Source organism: Labeo rohita, chromosome 6, assembly GCF_022985175.1.
Source record: "Labeo rohita strain BAU-BD-2019 chromosome 6, IGBB_LRoh.1.0, whole genome shotgun sequence".
Taxonomy (NCBI): domain Eukaryota; kingdom Metazoa; phylum Chordata; class Actinopteri; order Cypriniformes; family Cyprinidae; genus Labeo; species Labeo rohita.
The window spans coordinates 29,655,866-29,674,661 of NC_066874.1; the positions used below are offsets into that span (position 1 = coordinate 29,655,866).

Below are 18,796 nucleotides of genomic sequence, written 5' to 3' on the forward strand. Positions count from 1 at the left end.
TTACGATAATGATCGATTGCTAAATGTGCAAAAATACAATACCGTTACGAGCAACACCATCCGTACAGTACAAACTGAAGAAAAAAAAAGAAGTGTGTATTCTGAAAAAACATTGTGCTGTAAAGGAAAACTAAATCAAAGACATACTGATCTAACCTGCCTTTCTACCCAGCCTCTGTCCATTTAATGCATAATTTTATTCACGCTCCTCCATTTCCCACCTGTTGCTTTGCATGAAATGTGACCTACAGTCCAGTGTATTTATGTTGTTTGGTCAAAAACTTCTTTTTTTTTTTTTTGTGGAGTTTGGTATTTCGTGGAGATCACTCTGGAAAAAAGACCGGAAAGTTCTCTCACAACAGCAAGCACCCGCTCCTCTTCTTCCTCTTGCGGACTTGCAGCGCCGCCCTGGTGGCCATTTCGAAAACTTCCCTCACGCCTTCTTTAGTCTTAGCCGAGCACTCCAGGTAGCCGAAGGCGCTGATGCGGTTGGCCATGTCCCTGCCTTCCTCCGGTTTAACCGGCTCCTGCAAAACAGATAAGAGATAAGTTGGAACTGAATCATCACATGCGATATGATTTCAAACCAAATTTGTGAATGATGCACGTCAGAATTGTAAAGCACTGTCCGTTCGCTGACATATGATGTCAATTCTGTTCACTAAATGGATCGATTTAACATAAGCCGTCTGCACAGATTACTAAAGACTATCGCTGATATATCATTTGGGAGCAAGTTGGACAGATTGTTCGAGTATGATGAGTTTGACAAATGATAATGATCGGGCCTTCTAGAGTGGCTGTAATGCTAGCTGCTAAGAGCTTTTTAATGGGACTCCCTATATTGGTGGTGCAACCGGCCGCGGGAACACACCTGCTTCATCTTAGTCAGCTCTCTCCGTGTGTGCTCATCATTCCGCAGGTCCTTCTTATTGCCCACAAGGATTATGGGAACGTTGGGGCAGAAGTGCTTCACCTCCGGCGTCCACTTTTCTGGGATATTCTCTGAAATCACACACAAATTCAAAATTGATTTCATTTAAATGAAGAAATAAAACACATGGGAAAAGTTATATACATACACAGTATAATAAATAATTTATATAAAATATACATTTAATATTACAAAATTAACATAAGATAGTTTTTTTGTAAATATACATGGAAATCAATTGTAAAAAATCATATTTAATTATTATGATAATTTACAGATGTACATATAAAATAAAATAAAATAAAATGCATATCCAAACTGTACATACACATGGGGAAAAAAAATCATAAAAATTACACACGTTATATGTGTGTTTGTGTATGTGTATAGAAAATGCACATTGTAATATAAAATAAATTAGATAATAATTTTCATAAAATGTACATGAATAAAATATAAAGCATAATGTAATATTAGAAAGTGTTTCCAAACTTTAAAATGAACATGAATATAATATTAATAATAATATATAAAATGCATACATATATTTATGTGCATGTACGCACACAACTCTCATATATGCATGAATATTAATAAAATATTACTATAAACTTTATTTAAAATATTTTTTAAATTTGTGTATATATTTTTCCCCAAGAAAATTGTAGAGAAATATTTTATAATTTATTATTGTAGCATTACAAAATAAATGTTATAATTGTATAAAGTATTATACTAAATATATATATATATATATATATATATATATATATTATATATAAACTAGTAGAAATATTGTATTAATATCTTTTAAAGTTATCTTTTACAACTAAATGCAATATATGTAATATAATCTTATATATATATACATATATATATATATATATATATATATATATATATATATATAAAATATCATTTTTATGTAGTTGTATTTGAAAGCAAGACAATTCTATTAATATAATTTTACATAAATATTTTAAAATTAATATATGTATTATTAATAAAATTGTATAACTGTATAAATTAACTCTCTCTCTCTCTCTATATATATATATATGTGTGTGTGTGTGTAAAATATTACAAATAGGATATAATTGGTTTGTTTCCAAACGTTCAAACTTTAGGTACTGTAATTTAAAAAAAAAAAAAAAATTAAAAAGTTAAATAACACTCACATATAGTATTATAAAACTTTGTTTTGCAATGTGAATGTGAATGTGACCCACATAAAGTAAATAAGGGATTTGTCCCAACAAATCCAATCCTATTATTCAGAAGTAATTCATGTTTAGAGTCTAGGAAGAATAATGGTGGTTCCATTCCAGCACTCATTTCACTGCTGGAGGAATTATATGACTGATTTTTTATGTAATATTGATCTTTTAAACTCTGCTGAATCATGCAGCTGAATTCTCACAAATAATCTCAGAACTGTCTGCGATGACTTTTACACACACGCTAGTAAAAGTCTCATTTGTTTTAAGCTTCCCAACCAGGATATTCCTTCGGGAAGCTGGTGGAGATAAAGGACAGTGATGTCATGGACACAAGAGTTATCACGATGCGCCTCGGCTCTTAGACAAAACACAGGAACTTCCTGCGTACAGTGATGACTCAGTACATCGTCTTTTCCAGTAAGAAAGGCCTTGACCTAAATAGGAATGAGCCAAAATAAAAGATTTAAAAAAGATTTTTTAAAAACCTGATTACCTAAACTGTCGGGACTGTCTATGGAGAAACACATGAGGATGACATCTGTGTCTGGGTAAGACAGAGGCCTCAGACGATCATAGTCTTCCTGTCCTGCTGTGTCCCACAAAGCCAGCTCCACCTGAGGATCAGAATTGGAGAGAATGAGTCAAAGCTCAGTTCTGACAGCTAGTCGAAGCCTTTTATGATCAGTACAGCATGCTGGACTTCACATGATGACTAATTTGCAATCAAATAAATTACACAAAAAGCAGAAGTGTGCTTCTGCTATACATTTTAAGGCCATATAAACCTCATCTCAATAGGCGTCCCCTTAGAAGTGCACTACCCAAAAAGTAAAGTAAAAAAAAAAAAAAAAAGCATTAGACATTACTGTTAGGAAGATTTCTGGCTTAAGATGGCTAATTGGAAACATGTGAGTGTTTGTGCAGCCTCCTTTCTATTATAATCTATACAGACCACATACATTCAGGTTATTAATCTATAACAAGTGTATTTTAGTGTCTGTACACTACAGATTCACCAATATGGAACACTGATTATACCAACAATTATTTTTATGCTACAGCCAATGAACAGCTGATATTTAAAAATATTATAAAAATAATAAAATAATTTTAACAAAAATAAAATAATTTTAAAATAATTATTTAAGATAAAATTATATCAAAATATTTATTATTTAAATATATTTTTCACATTTGTAAATATATATTTTTTTCCAAGATAAAAAAAAAAAATCATTTTTTCTTTAAATTTATTTCATATTATTTATGAGTCTGGTTATACAAGAGTCTGGTATATAATTTCCTGTTTTATAGTTTTAATAAATAACTAACCTGTCATAGAAAACCCTGATCTGTTTTCAATGTCAGATCAATGCTGATAATCTAAAAAAACATTTATCAGCCTGAGATATAGTCTGAGATATACTCAATAAAATATTTAAATATACTTAAATTAATAAGCAGGCAAAATATAAAATATTTTTAAATATTTAAATTTCAAATATTATCTTAAAACTTAGCTTTAGAAATAAGTTTTGCAAACAGAATTCCAAATATATACTTTAAATATTTAAATTTCAAATATCAGTAATATTTTAAAACAAAACTTTAAAAATAAAATTTCAAATACTTAAATTTTAAACATTAATAGTATTTTATATACAAATACATATACAAAACATACACACACACAAACCCTTAAAACTTTTAAAAAACATGGTCAGCATGGTCATTTTTAAGTCACTGTATATATGAAGTACATTTATAATTTTCTTTTCTTTTCTTTTTTTTTACAATAAATTAACAGGTCTAGAGGAGTGAAATAGTGTCATGTCAAAAGTTTTACAAATAATGTTAATTAAAAAAAAAAAAAAATCAGAATGAAAATTTCATAGTACTTCTAACCCATCATATAAAACCTTGATCTGCTTTCAATGTCAGATCAGTGCTGGTAATATGATATTGTGATATTTTGGTGATATTGTCTCAAATATATTGTAGATCCTTACTGCAAATAAAATTTAACGTATCAGTCCTTCGCATATGTCACTCTTCCCTCACATAATCTGTACAGGGCCACAGCAAGGTTCGTCTTATCCAGTCCAGGCCTAATGAATTAAATTAGTTGAATGGGTGATTAGAGGGAATCAAACTACATCCCTTCTGGTCTCCTGTAGGACTGAAGCTTAGCAATGGGGCTTCATAGCGTCGCTGAGTCATACACAAGCCTGATGCCACATCATTACACAACCTTTCCTCAATTCACTGAGAGACCAGACTATATTTTCCATCCGTGTGCACTGATCTGAAGCTCTACAGTATAATAATCTCTTCAGGTGCAGAATAAACAAGCCCATAATGCTTTGGACGGCTCATAGTTTTTCAAAGTGCATACATAGGTGGCATCAGCCAAAAATGAACGTCAGGCTGCATTCTGGAGAAAGATTATGAAGACAAATGTCGTTTTCCCAAAGGATGGAAAGATTTATGCTCAATTGCCACTGGGAAGCTTCTATATTTTGATGAATTAAGCAGCGTAACACCGCTGGGAAAGTGAGGGGTTTTTGAAGAGATGCCATCCTGCTTCTTAACTTCAACATTTCCTGTGCTGGAGACACAGAATAAGCCCACCTTCCCAAAAAAAACCCTCTTCCATCACAGGAAATGAAGTGGTGTGTTTAATCATGCTATATAGGGTTGGCGAGTCAGAACGACGGGGGCGGGATATCTTGAGTCCAGTCAGGAAACCAGAGAGAACAGCCATTTCCTGTTTTGCCAAGTCCCCTTTAGATTTCAGAGTGGTCAGGACGGCAAAACATATAGGGCTAAGTTTTATTTTGTTATTACTTAAATACTATTTAAATTTCAAAATGAAATGTATATGTTTTTTGTATATGTCTGTGATGTGCTTCTGCCATTTTTTAAATCACATTTTTGTATTTTATTTATTTTATTTATTTATTTTTTAGCATTTCATTAAAGCTTTTACTTATTTTACTCAGCTGCCAAGGCAAAATTGCTTTTCACTATTTAAATATTAAATTTCAGGTCTATTTCAATTACTGAAATCGATTTCTAATACTATTACATCATTTTATTTCTGCTTTTTTTGATTACTGAAATCATTTGTAATACTTTTTAAGTTCACAATGACAACACTGTTCCAAAACAGACTTTTAAATCATTAATTTTGTCACATGCTTTTGTAATTTTTTTTAAATTCTATATTTACTTTCTATTTAGCTTTAGTTTTAGTAATATTAATTCCTTAACTTAACCCTATTTTATTCCAGTGAGTCACCAAGGCAACATTACTAATTGATGTTTTATTTTTATTATATTTCATTATTATTTTTATTTTATTTCAGTTTTTTTAATTACTGAAAATAGTTTTTAATAGTTTCCATTCACAATGACAACAATGACTTTTACATTAGCAATTTTATCGCGCTTTTGTTGTTCATTTTCAATTCTATATTTAAATTTTTGTTTATTTCAGTAATTTTAACTCCAACTCAATCCTATTTTATTTCAGCTAGTCACCAAGGCAACATTACTAATTTTTGATTTTATGTTTTTATTATTATTATTTATTTAATTTTTAAAGAAGTTTTTCTTTTAATGCTTATATATTATTTTAAGTTTTTTTAATGACTGAAAATATTTTTTAATAGTTTCGGTTCACAATGACAACAATGACATTTAAATTAGTAATTTTGTCATGTGCTTTTGTTTTTATTTTTAATTCTATATTTATTTTTTTATTGTTAGTAATTTTAATTCTTCACCTCAACCCTATTTTATTTCAGCTAGTCACCAAGGCAACAATATTATTTTTTAATTTTATGTTGTTAATATTATTATTAGTAGTAGTAGTAGTAGTAGTCACCAATGCAACATTGCTAATTTTCATTTTTTACATTTTAGTATTGTTTATTTATTTATTTTATTTCAGGTTTATTTCTTCATTTGGCCCTCTAACTCTAGCAGTCTCTTTTCAAATTTTATTTTATCTATTTGTTTTCTTTTTATTTAAAAAATAATTTAATAAATAATTATAAAAAAAATCTACCCTCTAACACCAGAATTCTCTATTCTTTCTATTTATTCTATTGATTATTATTGCTCTTTTGTTGGTTTTGATTGCTTCTATTGCCCTCATTTGTTAGTCGCTTTGGATAAATGTGTTTGCTATATGACTTAATGTAAACGTAAATTCAGACAATAGCTTTTATTAGCTTTAGATCACAATAACAATGCTGTTCCAAAACAATGACTATTATTTTACACATACTGGCTCGATTGTTTGAATATACATCTGGATAATGTATCTACAGAGGATATACTGTCATCAGACAAAAATAACTACAATGTTCACAGATTCTTCACTGGTTTCAGAATGAAAAACTCACAACATGTTCTGGATTGCTGACAGAGCTCAGCTTGGGTTTTCACAATCAGAGATTTTTAAAAACCAACCCAAACCTCAAGGACTGGAAATATTGTTAAGATGAGTTGTACAAAAAAAACAGGCTGTGGGGGTTTGGAGGCAGCCAAGAATCAATACCAACCTGTTTGCTGTCGACTTCGATGTCTGCAATGTAGTTCTCAAACACAGTAGGCACGTAGACTTCTGGAAACTGGTCTTTGCTGAACACTATGAGGAGACAGGTCTTCCCACATGCTCCATCTCCCACGATCACCAGCTTTTTCCTGATAGCCGCCATACCTGGGACAGAAAAATAAGATTTGCTTTAAAATATATTGTAAGCTGGGTTCCAGTCCAAAAAGACAAACTGTTCTTTTGATTCTGATGTTTTCCAAGAATCAGTTCACAAAACTGGCCAAAATGATTTGTTCATGTATTAGTCATCACTCTCAAGAAAGAAGATCAAGAAATTTTCATCTTTCACATTAAGCTACCTTATATATTCAGAAGTAATTTTTAGGATACGTACAGGGCTAGGATACTGTAGGGCTGGGTTTTTGACACATTTTTTAATTTAGTTTTATTCTGTTATGTGCTTTTGCCATTTTTTTTCCACTTTGTATTTTATTTTTATTTTATTTTATTATTATTATTATTTTATTTATTTATTTATTACATTTCTTTAAAGCTTTTACTTATGTTAGTTAATTGCCAAGGCAAAATCACTAATTTTCATTTAAGATTTAACTTTGCATCTAATATTTAAATATTAGATTTCCGGTCTATTTCGGTTACAGAAAAGGATTTTTAATAGTTTTAGTTTACAATACCAACACTGTTCCAAAACAACGACTTTTAAATTAGTATTTTTTTCTCATTTAATTTTTTTTCTTATATTTAATTTCTGTTTACTTCAGTTTTTGTTCTTTTAGGACTTGAACTTAGACCTATTTTTATTATTTTTTTCTTCTTCTCGAAAATCGAAATCAAATTAAATTGTGAAATTTGTGTCAAAACCTAGCCTACAGTATCCTAGTCCTGTAAGTATCGTAAAAGTGATCCAAATTTGATTTGATTATGATTATTTTGAAAATATATCAGGTACAGTACATGGCAAATTTTCTCAAAAGGAAAAAAATCTCTCAACTAATGTTGTAAAATACACATGAGAGTCAACTGGCACTACATTACTATAATATTGAAGGTTAAAACTAAGTGATTTTATAACAATTTTGAAGTTTTTATAATAATAAAGTTGTAATACTAACTTTACAATTACATCATTATATTTCTACTCCAATTCGATTTTTGAAATATAAAGATTTAAACGGTGGCTGTCATAAACACTTGAAAGATTTATTCAAACACACATTAAACATCGAAGAACATTAGAAATTTAAAATGATTTAAGTTATATAGTGCATTTATTTAGCAAAATGCACCTCTCTAGAGTTCATTTTCCTAGCTGACTAACAGTTAATGGTCAGCGAGTAAATGTATGTTTTGTTCTGAGGTAAATGTGACGTTACTGTTTACAAGCTATTATACTGACGTCATACATGAGACAGGATACGGATTTCGGTACACTGTACTCTCTTTTAACATACCTTTGAACGTTCATTATTGAAACGTTTAACGTTTAATATCAAAAGCAACAAAGCTTGTCGCGATTTATTGGATGGGAGGCACGCTGCAATGTTCAATTCAATGTCTGGAAACAGGCTAGACTAATCGATTCTTGGGATTTAGGAATCGATACTGTTTAATAAAAATTAGAAGAATCGATAGAAATCGTTATTTTTTACCCACCCCTACTTGCATTGTGTTTTCATAGCAACAGCTTCATAGCCCCACTTTCATTATTTATAAGAGTCGCCCGGAAATTCTTTATAAATGCAAGGCTGAACTACAACAGGTCCTCCAAAACAACAAAAAACTACGTGTGTTGCTCTTTTTAAATTGTAGCCCAATGTTTTCTTTATCATTCGGCCATATGTTTTCCACCATAACAGAAAACAGACCTGAAGGCACACGCAAGCTGCTGAATCAAAAGCAGATGAGGAAAACATGTGTATGTAAACATAACATGAACATCTGTTTAACATGAAGCTGATACCAAACTCACCCTGCGGACACAATCCTCATGAGCTACAAAACACACATCAAAACGCACGCAAGGCTTCTGAACCCAACCAGACCTGACAACATACTTGCGACGGTTAGAAAATGTCAATTCTTTCAAACAATCATCAGTATGTTGCATTTTAATGACTCAGCAAAGCCAATTTTAGTCAAACCCCATTTTAATTAGAGAGTTCATTTTGGACTCCGGCTACACAATTCAAATCAATTTGCACTATAAACTGCAAGTTGTCAGTTTGGCGGAAGAGGAAAGCATTTACTCATAATCAACTTAGCGAGATCTCAGAGGAGCATGTATTATCGCATTAATCTGTCATGCATTTGATCGCCGACATCAATTTCCACACTAGCTCGCTTGCTTAGAGGAGCAAGTGGTGGTGTGATAATTCTGAGGAAGAAGCGAGGGAGGTCGTGCTTGGGTCTTTATGTGGGCGATGAGGGAGATTTGTCCCGTATCCACGATGAATGCGTGCCAGTAGGAAAGCACAGCTGTGCATATCCTTCCAAGCCGCCCCAATGCTCATTTGTCCTTCCTTAGTAATCTCACAACACACACTCTTCTCCACTGTCTGGGCGTATGTTAACACGACCGCTTATCAACAGGCTTCCATCAGATTGTGCTTCCTAGGAGCAGAAAGAACTTTATTTTTAGTACGGCCTGGGTTTCTGTCTCTCTCAGACGAAGCTCCATCCACCCACAGGAAACGCAGGGGTTTAGTTCCTACTAACAAAGACGGAGAACAGGGAAGCCTTCAGAAATAAATGGAGAAAAGAAGTTGTAGTTTTCATGACAGACTAAATCATAAGACTTTGTTCCTCTAATGTGATAGTATACGGAACATTTTTGGAGTATTTTATTGAAGAATACTTTTTTTTTGTAATCAAATGTAAATTCATGTCCAGTCACATTTTCTTGGTTAAATAAACATTACTTACACTATCTCAAAAATGAAAAAAAATATATTTTACATTAAAAATGTATCCAATATTCTATTTATTAAAGCCAAGTATGAATCTAATCAAGTTAGTATTTTACATTTATTCCAAAATAATAACCCAAGCCAGTAACAATTTAAGCAATATATTTTATTTGTGAATTCATGTTCAGTTATTCTTTTTAATAGTTAACATTTAACTATTCTTGAATTTTTTGGATCATCAGTCGTCAAAGCTCGGTAAATACTGGTCACGAACACTGAGATTTACTTTAAATTTTACCAAGCTGATTACTCACAAAAAAAAACAAAACAAAAAAAAAAACGCCCACAGATCATGTTTTCATGCTATTTTAAGTCTTATTTTGATGTAACAAAGTGGCTATATCTACGTGCTTGAGTTGTTTACTTACTTTAATTAGTCTTCCCATTATATTGTTCGTTCAGACTGAGTCACGAATGCACACAAATGCAAGAGGCGGGGTTTATAGCATGAAACAATCACAGCCGAACAGATCCAGTCATAAGCAATCATATCACAATGGAAGCATTGCCTCATCTCACGATTGTTTTATTTTTGTATTATGAATTGTTTTTTCATCCAATATTTTGAGGAGGCACTGAGGAAACTCCCCTGATATATATTTAGAAATCTTTAAAAAATTCGAAACAAAATTCTGTACATTTTTTAAAATTGTGTTAATCATATTTGACCCTGGACCACAAAAACAGTCATAAGGGTCAATTTTTTAACATTTAGATTTATATATCTCTGAAAGCCGAATAATATGTTTTCCATTGATGTATGGTTTGTTATGATAGGATATCTGGCCAAAATAAATGAGGGTGCAAAAAAAAAAAAAAAAAAAATAAATAAATAAATAAATAAATAAATCGAAATATTGAGAAAATCACCTTTAAAGTTGTCTAAATGAAGTTCTTAGCAATGCATATTACTAAATCAAAAATTAAGTTTTGATATATTTACGGTAGGAAATTTACTAAATATCTTTATGGAAACGTGATCTTTACTTAATATCCTAATGATTTTTGCCATAAAAGAAAAATCGATCATTTTGACCCATACAATGTAGTTTTGGCTATTGCTTCAAATATACCTTTGCTCTTTAAGACTGGTTTTGTGGTCTAGGGTCACAAATTTATCACGAGAATACACATGGTAACTTTCACAGCCAAGCACCACTAATAATCCTCACTTTCATAACTTACCTTCCTCTTTCTGACAAAAGGGTTTTGTTATTTTAAATGTTGGACAACACTGTCTTAAAAAAAGTCACATAGACCTGTTTGATCAGAGAATTCTCTATTCAAAACCATTTCGGAGATATCAAAAGAGAAATTAAGCTTTTAGAAAATGCACTGATGATCAGGAAGGACTTTAATTTAAACGACAGAGAATAAAAAGTATGCAGCTGATCAGGAACGGCTTACGTTGCAAGGTCTGAAATGCATGGAATTCCCTGCTGTTTTCCATCTTCCTGTAAATAGGTCTTTAACTAGTGATTCACGCATTCAAAAACACTCAAATGAGTCATCTGAAAAATGCCTTTACAAGTATTGACAAAAGATAAGTAAACAAATACAGGCAAGCAGGTAATTCAGGTTACAGAACCAAACCGAAGAAACTTTATACACCTTGAACTATTGTTGCAGACTCTCAGTTCTTTAGAGAGTAAGAGAGAAACTCAAATCCATGTGACCAGCGCCGGTTACATTTCCTGTGACACATCTGGAGAAGTTCCAACGTTCTTCTAAACAAATATCATTTTTAGTAACACGAGGATTGGGACTGTCCAACTAATCCCAAACACATCTATTTTACCATTCAAACTACATAGTAACTTGCAATACAATATATTATTGCAGTTAACAGACAGCTACTCCCTAGTTTCTCTATGGCCTAAAGTAAGGTTATAAGTTTACACAACCAGAGCAAAGTACTCAAACACAAACTCCAACATTTGAAATCTCTCCAAAAACAAGTGTTTGCAGGCGCTTACTGATCAAAGTCCGAAACTAATGTGTGAATGGATAAAACTAAAGTACTTGGCAGTTGGCTGACAACTTTAGGATCAGTTCATAGTTTAAGTTGAACTGTAAAAATGACAATTTGACTTCTGCTGATGAAAACGGCTAGAGTAAAATCAACTAAATCTCCTAAAATAAAACTTGACATCAGAACTTTACATTAACAAAAAGGCATAAAGCTACCAAAATGAAAATATGAGGAAGGAAATCACATTTTTGTGACATGGGGAACAGATACTGACTCATTTCATGGCCTATATATGATCAATCAATGCTGAAGGTAATAAACCGAAGAGATGTGGTTTAGGTAAACAGTAACAGCCTCTCCCCTCTCTCTCCTACTTCACTGCCAGGTTTTCGCATGCAATCCAACTGCATATGATTCATTTTGGAACTACTTACTTAGTCTTAGAACGCTCCTGTGGGATTTGGACTAACTAGTGTCTTGTCTAAGAAAGTTGTCTTCAAGATGCCACTTGGTCACTCAAAATATAAAATGCCTTTGGGATTGTAGACCTGAAAATGCATTTTCTGCTCCAGGAAAATATTTGAAAAGTGTGGCAAAGTTCACCAGATGGCAGGCTGACAAAGGCAGCCAGAGGCTTAATGCAACAGGAAGCACGCTGAGGATTCTGGGAGCAGTTCGTAATGCGGATCTGGTCTGAAACCAGTCAATGAGGCATTTTCAGCAAACCTACAATCCATATTAGCTCATTTATCTCAGTCTGGGGTCAGACTCCAAGTGTTCTTAATGCACCATGGGCATAAAATGTTCATAAACTATTACACAAACAGGCTTTTTCAAAGTGTTGAACATCAAAGAAGTTCATCATCAAACTTGTTTTTTATTCCATATATTAATCTCATTTATTTAGTCATTTAGTTATTATCAGTCATTAGTTCAGCAGGATGATGAATTGTCTTGACACCAACTTCATCTCCCTTCCAATATAAAATGCATTAAATAATCAGAAAAACAATAAACAAACAGAAGGTGCAAACCAACTGTTAATAAGCTTTGGATTTTGGCAGCACTCAGTTCTTGTCATTTCCTGACAAGCCTTGTTAATAGTCTTTGTAATTCTTCTTGTGGCAGACATTATGTCGTACATATCTGTCAATTGGCCTCCACATGTCTAAAAGTACTTTAAACAACATTTTTATAAAAGTTAAGTTAAGTTTGTAGTTATAAAACCTGACTGAGAATTAACCAATTTTGAGCGTGTTCCCGTTTTTTTTTTAAATATGAATTTTCAATTTATTTCTAATTTAAGGTCTGGGGTTGACGTTACCTGAAGCTGATAAGATTTTGACGTTGTCCTACAACATTAAATACAAAAATTAAAATCATAAACATTAATTTTGAAGCAGTCTGTCCATTAACTTTCCAAAGTTGCTTCTAGGTATGCAAGCTCGATTTTGTGTTAAAAATAAAAAAAATAAAATAATCAAAATAAATAGTAAAAATTATGACCAGTTACACAATCTAAAAATATCAAATCATACACTACCAGTCAATAGTTTTTGAACAGAAGGATTTTTTAATGTTTTTTTAAAGTCTCTTTTGCTCACCAAGCCTGCATTTATTTGATCCAAAGTACAGCAAAAACAGTAACATTTTGAAATATTTTTACTACTTAAAATATCTGTTTTCTATTTGAATATATTTTAAAATGCAATTTATTCCTGTGATTTTAAAGCTGAATTTAGCATCATTATTCCAGTCACATGATTCCAGTCTCATTCTAATATTCTGATTTGCTCCTCAAAAAAACAAAAACAACAGCTCAGTAGAATTTTTTCAGGTTTCTGTGATGAATAGAAAGTTCAGAAGAACAGCATTTATCTGAAATAGAAATCTGTTGTAACATTATAAATGTCTTTACTATCACTTTTGATCAATTCAAAACATCCTTGCTAAATAAAAGTATTAATTTCTATAATTTCTTTCCAAAAAAAAAACAAAAAACAAATACTGACTCCAAGCTTTTGAATGGTATAGTGTATGTTACAAAAGCGTTTTATTTCAGATAAATTTCTATTCATCAAAGAAAAGAAAAATGTACTGTTTTAAATAACAATAATAATAAGAGAAAATGTTTCTTGAAACACTGACACTGACAAAATTTAGCTTTGATCATAGGAATAAATTACATTTTAAAATATATTCAAATAGAAAGGAGTTATTTTAAATACGAAAAATATTTCACAGTATCACTGAATATTTGCTGTATTTTCGATCAAATAAATACAGGCTTGGTAAGCAGAAAAGAATTATTTAAAAAAAAACTGACTGGCAGTGTACAACTTAAAATAAAAACAACGTGTAGAAATACAAGTTCATTCCCATGTTAACCATTACAAATATCTTATTATTCATAAAGTGAGATTATAACCATCTCCATCTGATCAAAGAATGAATTCCATGAATTTTCCAGTTAACTGGATAAGGATCATTAAAAACCATTTTATAGAAATCCCAATCAAAATAGCAGAGTAAATGTCTTTTATAGTCAAAAGAAATATTAGACATAACTTTATCTTTCTGTATTCTTTTACGATTTTCATGAGAAATCTTCCAGGCCTGGGAAGAAAAAAAAAAAAAAAAAAACTTTGACTTTCCCTGACATTTCTAGGTTTTCCAGGACCATGGGAACGCTGTCTATCCTGACGCAGACAACAGTTTGACTTCAATTAGACTTCATATCACGCAAAATACTAAAATCTGTGTATGAAATGTCGCTCAAGGCTATCTGAACTCAATGCTATGAGTGTAAAATGGCCTACAACACCTCAAGGATTAAAGATCAGGCCTTTCTTAAGTCTTATCCGAGCGTTTGGTTGCCACAGAACACAGCCTTTGGCCTAAGGCGAATTTTGAGAAGGCAGTGCTTGCTATAGACAAGCCGACATGTCATCTTGACAGACTCTTCGGTGGAACAACAGGTTAGTTAGTCGCTCGGCTGGGTTTAGGGGAAAAGTTTTGAACACAACTGAAGCTCTGTCGACTGCAACGCCCTTGTATGACTGAAAGAAACTGATTTACTCACGACTCGAAACGGCACATCGAGGAGCGAGCGAGTAATTAATTAGTTCGCAGTGTATCGAAGAATAACCGTAACTCGTGAGAAGCTTTATGATTCCCAAATGTGTTTTTTATATTTTTTTAATACCTCTGTAACCCTCCACAGAACTGTAAATGTGGATTCCCACTGTTGTCACACTGCCTAGTCGGTTTAAACTATCAATTTGACATAATTCCCACATAAAAACATAACCTAGCTCGGTTAAGAACTATCACGGCTTCCAGCCACCACCTACTTTTCCCACACCGCCTCAGCAAACTTGTTTTCTACCAACATTCCTAAAGTCCGACATGTCAAATAAGATGTCATGTACGCTAATAGAAACATAAATACCTTATTTCCTCTCGGGGTTCAAATTCCCTGTCGATCGCGTGTCCAAGTTTGAGGCGCAACGTGGAGAAATTTCACGCGATTATTGCTAAGAGACGAAGCTCGACTCACAGAAGACCCGCCCGCAGTAATGGGAATCACACTCGACCGCTGCGCTGCTGAATGTGGACTGGAGGAGGCGGTTCGGCGCTGACTAAGGAGGATCACTGCGGTCCCTCCCTCCGCCACCGATAATAATGACATCATTCTGATCGCTGTGGAGAGCTGCTGCCCGGTAGGCTGTGTCCTACAACACACACCACTGAATCAAACTGCTCTTTAGCCTGGTTCCTATTCTAATATCAGCCTTTTTTGCACAATAAAACCACAGTTTTTAAGTTGGCTTGAGGAAGCAAACTTACTGATCTACTATTTAAGAATATTATTCTTCTTCTTCTTCTGAGCCAAATTTCGGTATCTATCTCCTCCTAGAGCTTTCAAGCTAGAACCACCTAACTCGGCCCAGACCTTCAGACTGGTCTGACTCGGTGTGCTCTATCTTTTCTAACTGATCCGGCTTACGGTTTTCGTAAACCAGACTATCAAAGCCACCAAAAATCCCATAGACTTACATTGACGGAATGTTCAAATGAGCCAACACTCTTCAAACTCCAACTGACAAAATTCAAATATAAACTCCCAGGATTCTCTTGAGGCTCAATCAAGCTAGCAACATGCTAGTAACATGCTAATCGTGTTAGCAACATGCTAATCATGTTAGTAACATGCTAATCGTGCTAGCAACATGCTAGTAATATGCTAATCGTGTTAACAACATGCTAATCATGTTAGAAACATGTTAGTAACATTCTAATCGTGTTAGCAACATGCTAGTAACTTGTTAATCATGCTAGCAACATGTATCTTGGTAATAATTCTAGCAACATGCTAGTTACATGCTAATCATACTGGAAGCATGCTAACAACATGCTAATCATGTTAACAACATGCTAGTAACTTGTTAATCATGCTAGCAACATGCTAATCATGTTAGAAACATGCTAGCAATGTGCTAGTAATATGCTAATCATGCTAACAACATGCTAGTAACTTGATAATCATGCTAACAATGTGCTAGCAACATGCTAATCATGTTAGAAACATGCTAGCAACATGCTAGTAACATGCTAATCATGCCAACAACATGCTAGTAACTTGCTAATCATGCTAGCAACATGCTAATCATGTTAGAAACATGCTAGCAACATGCTATCAACATGCTAATCAGGCTAGAAGCATGCTAGTAACTTGTTAATCATGCTAACAACATTCTAGTAATTTGTTAATTATGCTGACAACATGCTAACAACATTGTAATCAGCCTATAAAAATACAAACAACAAGCTAATAATGCTAAAACATGTTAACAACATGTTAAACCATGTAAGCAATGTGTTAAATCATGCTAGCTGCTTTCATACTTTTACAACTGCTTCAAACTTTCAGTCTAGGCTTTCTCAAGCCAACTTAAAGTTTGTTCTCAAACTTTACTCATCTAGTTAAGACATATTTTTTTTTATGAATATTCTTTATAAAAGCAAATATTAAAATATTTCTTGGACAAAACAATGGTTTAATAATTGTATATTTATTAGATATATTGAGGTTAAAAGTCTATAATAGGCTACCATTCAAAAGTGTACGGTCAGTAATAGCATTCAATAGAAATGTTGTTCTGGATACTTTGATGAATATAAAGTTCAAATTAACAGCATTTATTTGAAATAGAAATATTCTGTAACATAACCTTTTCTCTGTCACTGTTGATCAGTTTAATACATAGTTTAATTTTCATATTTTATTTAATATCGACAAATTTATCCATAAATAATGGTTTTTTTTTCACTCAAAAATGGAGGTACATAAACTCAGATTAATTAGGCCTAAAAACATCAGTATCAAACCATAAAACCAGTCTTAATTTAATGAAAACTAGTTGACAAAAAGACTGAATCCCATTTTTGATGATATTATAGCACAGTCATTTCTGACTGGGAACACCACAAGTGTTCTTTTGTGCTATTTTTATTTTTTATTTTATATTATTTTACAAGATATAAGCATTTCAAAACAAATTTATCAGTTAAATATTAGAGCATACTAGTGTGAAAAACATATATTTTATTAATATTGACAAAATTATCCACAAATAAAGCTTTTTTCACTCAAAAACTGAGGTACATAAACTTAGATTAATGAGGCCTATGATAAATCAGTTCGAAAAATAAATACAAATCCAGTCCTAATTTAATGAAAACTAGTTGACAAAAAGACTGAATCCCATATTTGGTGATAATATAGCATAACAAGAGATTTATTTTTTAATATTTTATTTTTTTTGTAGGCCGGTTATTTCTGACCGTGAACACCACAGGTGTAATTTTTTTTTTTTTTTTAATTTTTGCTTTATTTATTTATTTATTTATTTATTTTTGCAATTTTGTACAGAATAAAAGCTTTTCAAAACAATTTTGTTGGTTAAACATTAGAGCATACTAGTGTGGTAAACAGAGCAAATTTTTTTGTTTTATGTAATATTAACAAAATTATCCACAAATATTTTTTTTTACTCCAAAACTGTGGTACATAAATTCAGATTAAGGAGGCCTATGAAACATTAGTTCCAATGCAAACCAGCCCTAATTGAAAGAAAACAAGTTGACAAAAGATTGATACCAAATTTTGGTGATAATATAGCATAACAAGAGATTTATAAGCTATTTTTTGTAGACTGGTCATTTTTGACCAGGAATACCACAAGTGTAACAAGGTTGAATAAAATCAAAATGTTTTACAAAATTTAATTTAAAAATGAACAATTTTTGTGGTGCAAGTAGTTAGACCCTGTGTAAACAAAGTCAGTAAATCTTAGTGCAGTGCGATAACATTAACTATTATTTTCAGGAGAAAAAATATCCTCTTCGAGTCACCCGAACAAAACCTGAGGGTTAAATTAAAAAATTATATTAACTTGCACTAATATTTCACAATATTACAGATTTTACTGTAAAATGTTTTTTATTAGCCTTCAATAGGTCTCAACGATTTAATATGTTTTTACTCTGTATTTATTTGATCAATATGGAAAACTACATTCTTAGAAAAAAAGGTACTGTCACCAGGACAGTATCTTTTCAAAAGGTACTCGTTTATATCTTATTTACTCCTACACAGAGCATATTTGTACCTTAAAGGTACATATTAGTACCTAAAGTACACAACAGTACCTAAATAGTACATATAAGTACCTTTTGACTGCTGAGAATGTATGTTTTTCTTATATAACTGGACACTATATTAAACAGCATATCTCATAATCCTTATTATAGTCCTTATAAGTTTCTATTAATTGCATTAATTGCTTCTAATAACAAGCTACTGTGCACAAAAAACAAAAACATACATTTTTCATGCACAATGGAGCAAATTAATGTAGCACAAAAAAAAACAACGTAGCCATTATAAAAAGGATAGATTTATTTAGAATTAGTCACATAATTTGCAAAGAGTAATCCTTTGACAATGAATCATCATTTGAAAGGCAGAAATCAATATATATTTACTATATACTTCACAAACACAACACTGACATCAAGTAAAGGAAAATTAGGTACATTCAAGGTGTACAAAAC

At 32.0% G+C, this 18,796-nt stretch overlaps 1 protein-coding gene across 1 annotated transcript; it reads right to left on the reverse strand.

Annotated features, from left to right (window-relative positions):
* Positions 1-276: 276 nt before the first annotated feature.
* rhoca (ras homolog family member Ca) lies at positions 277-15,305 on the reverse strand. Its single transcript, XM_051112382.1, has 5 exons — positions 15,129-15,305; positions 6,726-6,883; positions 2,648-2,768; positions 875-1,005; positions 277-527 (listed from the first exon to the last, which is right to left on the reverse strand). Exons 2-5 carry the CDS (start codon positions 6,879-6,881, stop codon positions 354-356), a joined length of 582 nt encoding a protein of 193 aa, XP_050968339.1. The 5' UTR covers positions 6,882-6,883; positions 15,129-15,305; the 3' UTR covers positions 277-353.
* Positions 15,306-18,796: the final 3,491 nt, after the last annotated feature.

What these genes read in the sequence shown, in the direction of transcription:
- rhoca (XM_051112382.1), bottom strand. Translation starts at nt 6,881, where the DNA reads ATGGCGGCTATCAGGAAAAAGCTGGTGATCGTGGGAGATGGAGCATGT. An exon ending in TCGAAGTCGACAGCAAACAG is followed by an intron (nt 2,769 to 6,725) that starts GTTGGTATTGAT and finishes TCTGATCCTCAG; the next exon opens with GTGGAGCTGGCTTTGTGGGA. An exon ending in AGCTGACTAAGATGAAGCAG is followed by an intron (nt 528 to 874) that starts GTGTGTTCCCGC and finishes TCTGTTTTGCAG; the next exon opens with GAGCCGGTTAAACCGGAGGA.